At 42.8% G+C, this 6,609-nt stretch overlaps 1 protein-coding gene across 1 annotated transcript in view; it reads right to left on the bottom strand.

The window, feature by feature from the left end:
- The window catches only part of TRIM37 (tripartite motif containing 37), a 25,470-nt gene extending 20,227 nt beyond the window's left edge, over positions 1–5,243 (bottom strand). The window contains exons 1-5 of the mRNA XM_010146202.1: positions 5,148–5,243; positions 3,924–3,964; positions 2,752–2,868; positions 1,463–1,550; positions 499–621 (exon numbers count right to left, since the gene is read on the bottom strand). Of these exons, the coding sequence (XP_010144504.1) occupies positions 499–621; positions 1,463–1,550; positions 2,752–2,868; positions 3,924–3,964; positions 5,148–5,216 (438 nt within the window). The 5' untranslated portion in view covers positions 5,217–5,243. The remainder of the gene's footprint in view (positions 1–498; positions 622–1,462; positions 1,551–2,751; positions 2,869–3,923; positions 3,965–5,147) is intronic.
- Between the last annotated feature and the right edge of the window lie 1,366 nt (positions 5,244–6,609).

Genomic DNA, 6,609 nt, shown 5'->3' with positions numbered 1-6,609 from the left:
TTCCTGCTGCCAGCTGTAAATATCCTTCGACTTCTACTGAACACATGAGCGTGCCCTCTGCTGGGTGGCCAAAGGTTAACAGCAAAGTGGAGCGACATTTTTCATTACAGAGAGATCTGCTGTGTGGGACTCTTTGGTATCAAAATTTGTAAATACAACTGTCAGTTTCTCCTCTCGAGCAGTACAGAAAATTTACCTTCTTGGTAACAAGAATAATTTGATAAAAATTACACCCATCACCCTGGAAGGTGAAGGCCATGATCCTCTCAACATTTTACAAATATATATATGTATAAAAAACTGTATAAAACAAGTATAACTAAAAAGTAAAGACATCTCTGTGGAATAATCTGATTATCTTCATGGAAGCAACAGCTTCTGAACAGGTATGAAAACATCATGAGCACGTGGGACGTGTATTATTTCCATTTCCCACTTCACAGTTACCCATTCACAATGGCGTGCTACAGAAAACATTATCTTGGATCAATTTCTTACCACTTCTTGCACCAAACTGATCAATTCCATGAGTCTTCTCCTCAGCTTCGCCACTTCTTCGTTTACTTTTGTGACATGTTGCTCATAGATTTCTGCCAATGGCTTAAAAGTGTGTCCTCCGTGCTGTTAAAAAAGAACAAGTGGGAGGAGGAGGTGGAGAATAATGGAGCATCTCATTTTAACTTCATTCCACTCCTATTATATTACTGGAAGAGAGGGGAAGAAAGCCTCCTAGTGTATCACTCATTCTGGAAGGGTTCCAAAGCAGATTGTATGTAGGAAGCCTGTCTTACACTTCCCTTCATAAGTCGTCATGAATTTGGCTTTCACACCATCAAAGCTTCCTGTCAAGAGCTATCTGGAATCTCAACAGCCCTCCAAAAATAAACTGCTTCATTCACCCTGCAATTCTTTAACAAATCAAATAAAGATAGAAGGGTTATTTTATATTTATTATTACTAAAACACTTCTTCCAAAAGCAGCACACCCTTAACCACTTCTACTCCACACAGTGACAGCAGCCTCTCCTCAAAATACACAATGGAAAGGACAATAAACAGCGTGATGGACTGTGCTACTAATACAGTTTTGAAGATTTCAAGATCACAGGCCAAGACGTATTATGTATTACCTATACTTCCTGAGAAAGACGTCTTCCTTTCCCCATATAATTTTTACCCCCATCTAACGTTTGTCCAAGGCACCATGAAGGGTGTAACACAGAAGGCAACTCCGACCTCCTTTCAGTGGAAATGCAATTTGCCTCTCAAGCTATAGACAGAGGGTACCGTCTTCCACAACCAACCTTCACATTCAATTACAAATACACGCACGACAGGGTTTGCATGGCAATTCCATTGCTGTAACAACTTTCAGAGCATTTCTGTTGCCTCACACTGCTGTCGAACACCAGCAGTCTCTTAGCGCAACACAACACGTGCGTCTAAGGAAATCTCTTCTTACCATTCCTCCCCAAAGCGCACACTGGTGGCAGATGCACTTCTTACAGGTCCAGCAGAAAACACTGAGCTTTTCATGATGATTTTCACACCTTCAACAAAAATAAACATATCATCAACAGAAAATAACTACAAGTTTTCTGCACACTCCATTTAACATTTCACTTGTTTTGCAACCTGACACTAAAAGCAAAGCACAAAGTTTTGCAAGAAGAAAAGTCATATTTGGTAAAAACCTTTTGTAAAATAAAGGTTGCTCTTTGTATTCTCTCAGGAAGTACTTCATGGAAATAGAGAGAAAATACATTATTAAAACTGGATTTCTACCCAGCAGATAAAGGAGATCATCAATGAATCAAGCTCAGACTTCTAGAAGTTAATACTTCACATTATTAAACTTCTAATCATACACTGCCTGAGGTAACCACAGAGCGATGGCTCATAAGCTTTTTGGAGAAACTGGTCTTTGTCATTTCTTAGTATTTCAGGACCAGCATAAAGGAACAAACCGAGCACAGATCTAAAATAAATGCCTCACCCCTGCAGATTCAGGAACGTGGGGAGGAGGCAGGCACAGAACACGTAAGTAGTTCCTGTCCATTTGCAAATGCTTCTCACACTTTTCTCCTCCAAATCTCCAGAACACATCTTAAAACACATAACAGCACTGCTAATGGGATACAACCAGGAGAAAAGCCTGCTGAGAACGTACTGACAGCTGCTTCTGGCATGAGAGTATATCAGGAAATACAGGTGGCTCCCAGGACAAGGAAGGAGAATGAACAGCAGTAACATGATAGAACAGTACTGCCTTCTGTGGGGCTTTATGTATTTTCTTTGATTTCAAGCTGGGTTTATCAATGGCATTTTCACAAGGGGCTAGAGGACATTTCTGAACAGCTTCTCTGCTTTTACAGGCACCCACGGTCTTGATGGGCTGCCAAAGGAGCACGCCAGTGAGAGAAGACTTCTATTTCAGATGTGTGGTCACTAAGAAGGGCTAAAAGCCTTAAGCAGTTTTACTGCCCTTCATGTTTCCCGTATCTCTCACTGTAACTATGTTGAGTCTAACTAGAAATAGCAATAGTTCTCTAGCAGAGACACTGAAGAGCTTTTCTTGTCCGTTAGGTATGACAGAAACGATCTCCAACTTTCAGTCACACTGTGAGCACAATTCAGCTTTTCAGTAAGAGCTACTGGTTTGTTCCCTGGTTTTAGTAATGAGCTGAAGTTAAAAGCCTGCTCATATAAGACAAACTGCAAAACGCTTTATGTGAAGAACGCTCCATTTACTTGTCTTTTTCATTTTCTTCGTGCTTCGTGAGGTTGCACAGTTGAAGCGTATCAAGCTGTTGTGTGACCTCTTCTGCCCAACGACAGTTTACGAGCTCTCGCAGCTGCAGCGGGGCTCTGCAAGAAGCATTGCTACAGTTAGAGCAAGAACTCGGCTCCGGGGGCTAAAAGAGAAGCACTGAGTGAATTCAGTTTGATTCTACACTATCAGAAAAGTCACAGGTAAAAAGCTGAAGCTATACTAGTTATTTCAGGAAAAAAAAAATAGTAATGTTTTAGGTCAATTTGCTCATTTGAGGGCTGGGGGCAGGGAGGAATCACAATGAACCACCCACAGTGACATACAGAATAGTAACACGGGAAACTACTCCCACATTTCTTGATAGGCTTCTGGACAACGCGGGGCAAATAATTTCATTTCTCAGTCAGTGCTGTTTAATTTCTTCCATCATCCAACTATCCCCACCGCAGTGCTTCAATTACCTCCTTTGGAAAATGTGGATATATTTACCTCCTTACAAGCATTTCAAAGCTATTGAACAAATACTTTAAAGGTGAATATTAAAAAAAAAAGTTCTGCAGAAATGGTTAGTTGGTTGTTTTTAAACACCTCCCTTCCCTCGGGGGAAAAACGTGCTGCCTTCCAATTTTTGGTCTATCAAGAGCTAGAACTGCCAGATACTCCAGAACTAGAAGTGCTGAGGGGTGCCCGGGCTTGGGGGACAGGGTGGGGCATTGCAGTAAAACCAACACAGAAAACAACACTTGGCAGCTACCTCTCAGACAAATCTGCAACACTTAAGTCAGTCTCACAAATTATAGATATAAAAAGGTACACATTTCAGTCTGAAACCGAAGTTTCTGGTCTGTGACTCTTGCAAGAATATAAAGAGTTCTAAGGGGAACATCATCTACTCACTCTCACTGTACCAGCGACACGCACTGAAAGGAGTGGTGTAACAGGGGAATAACAAAGATCTTGCTTCACTTGTCACAGAACTAGAACATATTTTAGAGTAGGTATTATACCAGAGTGAATTTTTATAGGACCAGTAGGCAGGTCTCAAAAAAAAAAAAAAAATCAAGTTTACAAATTTAGTGCAGCCTGCACTGAAAAAAGCTGGATCATAGCAGGACAGTACACTCGATTTCTGATATTAAAAATACCTTACCTACAATGGGGGCACTGAGCTCTCTGTTCAGTCAGCCAGCGCTACGAAGGAAAAAGGGAACACATTTTTAAAGAGACTGTAAGAAGACAACTGAAAGCAAGTACCTTCTATCATTAATTAGGAGTTACTTATTTTATTACAGCCTTCCTACATTTTCTCCTTTTTTACAGATTCGTAATTCAACTGCTCAACCACTTAGTCACTGAAGAAGCACTTTTACTTAGATGTCAAAGACACTTCAGTTAAGAAAGCAAAAGATACAACAAGCATATTTTTTGGCATCTAAATTATTAGTCTTCAAGGTAACATATTTCTTCCTCTCAAGATATTTATACACAAATTCAATACCTTCAATGATCAAATCCACCAGGACCCTTCAAATGTTTCTCTTCCAGAGAGCTCCAAAGGCAAGTAGCTGAGGAAAGAACGTCACCTGCCCACTACAGCTTACGAGTGAAAAAGCTCAGCAGTTGGAGGGCTTATTTCGTCAGCTCACTACTTCATTTAAAGATTCTCATGAATAATCTCTCACCACCCAGCAACAATATGTCATCTAACATTCTTAAATGTAACACCAATCCTGCAGCTATCGTTCTTGTCAGGGCTTTCAAAGCGAATGATGATTGTTCCAATCTCTGGAAATCCTACCCGTGGTCTGGAAACCTCAGCTGAACCCTGTCCCACCACACTATCACCTCACAGCGCGTGGACTCGGAACTGGGGAGTTAGACACCGGTAGCCACGGCCTTAACAAACACACTGAGATTCAGCTGCTGCCTCAGCTGGCTACACCCGACTCCTCTGGCCTGTATCTGATCATTGTTACGCGTTTTAAAACATCTCCACGATGACAAGTGGTGGTGTTATGACCTTCCAGCTCTCCACACCAACAGGTGCAAAGTCGGTCCCAACTTCTGCCTTCCATACAGGCATCGCTGACTCTCAACAGATGCTAAAGAAGAGATCATGATATATCCATTTCTAAAAGCAATTATTCCAGATAGTCCCTATAATTAGCACTCCTGAATGCAACGCGCAGCCTGCCTACTTTTTCCTCAGGGTGTCGAAAAAGAGTTTGAAAGGGAAACTAAAGAGCACAGAGTAGGAAAAAGGAATCCTCGAAATTCACGAGAAGGGGCAAGAAGGAAGCAACAACATGTTCCTAAGATCAGTAGTTTTTAATTTCACACATTTGCAAGGGTAAACCATAATAAGCAAACTCACCCGAATACAGCTGAAACAGCACAGCTTGGAGCAGTGAGGACAGAGGCGCGCATCACGCAATTTCTCCATACAAATAAAACATCGGAATACTTCCGCAATGCTCTGCAAAGGGTAGATTATCACTATTGTTAAGCCGCACACTTCAAGCCTACCAGAGTTGCATTCCTCTTCCAGGCAGAGTTCCAGGTTTCATAAGCACAATCCCACTCCACACAGCTACGGACAGCGCATCTCGGAGCGAGATGTTCAACCACCACAGCTCTCCTCCCCGCTTTCTCCTACACCACACCAGCTCTTAGCACCCGTTTCATAACACTGTTCTTCTCCATCAAGGAACAGGGTCTTTGTCTGGCTTCACTTTTTCCAAATGGGCCTTTCTGTAGCTGAGACATTCACAGGAAGTTGAACAGTTGCCAGAAGAAACTGCTGTACTGAGAGAGTCTGAAACCATGAGTTTCCACGCACTGGCACTAAACTAATTCAAAAGGAAGGTAAGTACATGCACATATTATATGGAACGCTAACAAAAGGGTAGAACTGGATGGGCTGTTTTTTACTTTGTAAGACTTATATTCTTTTAAGGTCCACCATTAGCACTAGCTCCACAATTTCGACAGCCCCTCACCCCCCATTTGATCAATCTTGGGCAATAAAAATGTAATTTAACTTTTTTTTTTTTACTATACCCATTTGAAGAGATAAGCATTTTGTTCTGGAATACAATCAGCTCATCTCTCTCCACTCCCCAAATGAGAAAGGTATTCTGAAATGCCAAGCAATGTTTGCTTTCCATACTGACAGATTTCTCACTAATAAAGAAGTCTTACATTCTGTGTGGTACAGGAGTTAGACCCCTTCCAGCTTTAACTATGGAACCCTGAAAGGTTCTTCAAATGGGTTAATTTTTTCCCCAAGCTTGAAATTATAAATCGCACAAAAGTGAGGCATATCTTCAATTTACAGACACCACAGTATCTCACATACATTAGTGTCTCCTTTAATGGTTGCAAACCATTAAAAAGCAACGCATGCATTTACAGGAAGTCATCACACAGGGGCTTTTAAATCTTCTCCTGCGCAGCTGCCATCAATACGGACCACAGCAGTGCGTGCAAGCTGCCAGGTTACAGACAGACACCACCGCGCACTGTGCCTTCCTGCAGGCCAAGCTGGGTCCTGCCAGCGCCAGGTCTCCATCCCCCTCCAGAACAGGCCCCTCCGATACTCCACCGGTTTATTTTCTCACCCCGACTATGTAAAACAACTGCGTATCACCTAGAGACGCCACCTCCTCTTTCCTGCCCGGCTCATCAGCGCACACACGAGCCCAGGCCGCTGCCATGCGCATCCCTGCGCACCGCAGAGCTGCCGCCTGCTTTCCGCCTGCCGGGCCGTCCCTCGCTCGGGGCCGCTTGGCCTCTCTCCTCTCAGACAAGGGAGGGGGGAACCTGCCGAGGGCTCT

The sequence above is a fragment of the Buceros rhinoceros genome, unplaced genomic scaffold (genome assembly GCF_000710305.1).
Source record: "Buceros rhinoceros silvestris isolate BGI_N320 unplaced genomic scaffold, ASM71030v1 scaffold13572, whole genome shotgun sequence".
NCBI lineage: Eukaryota > Metazoa > Chordata > Aves > Bucerotiformes > Bucerotidae > Buceros > Buceros rhinoceros.
This window is presented reverse-complemented; position numbering and strand designations above follow the sequence as displayed.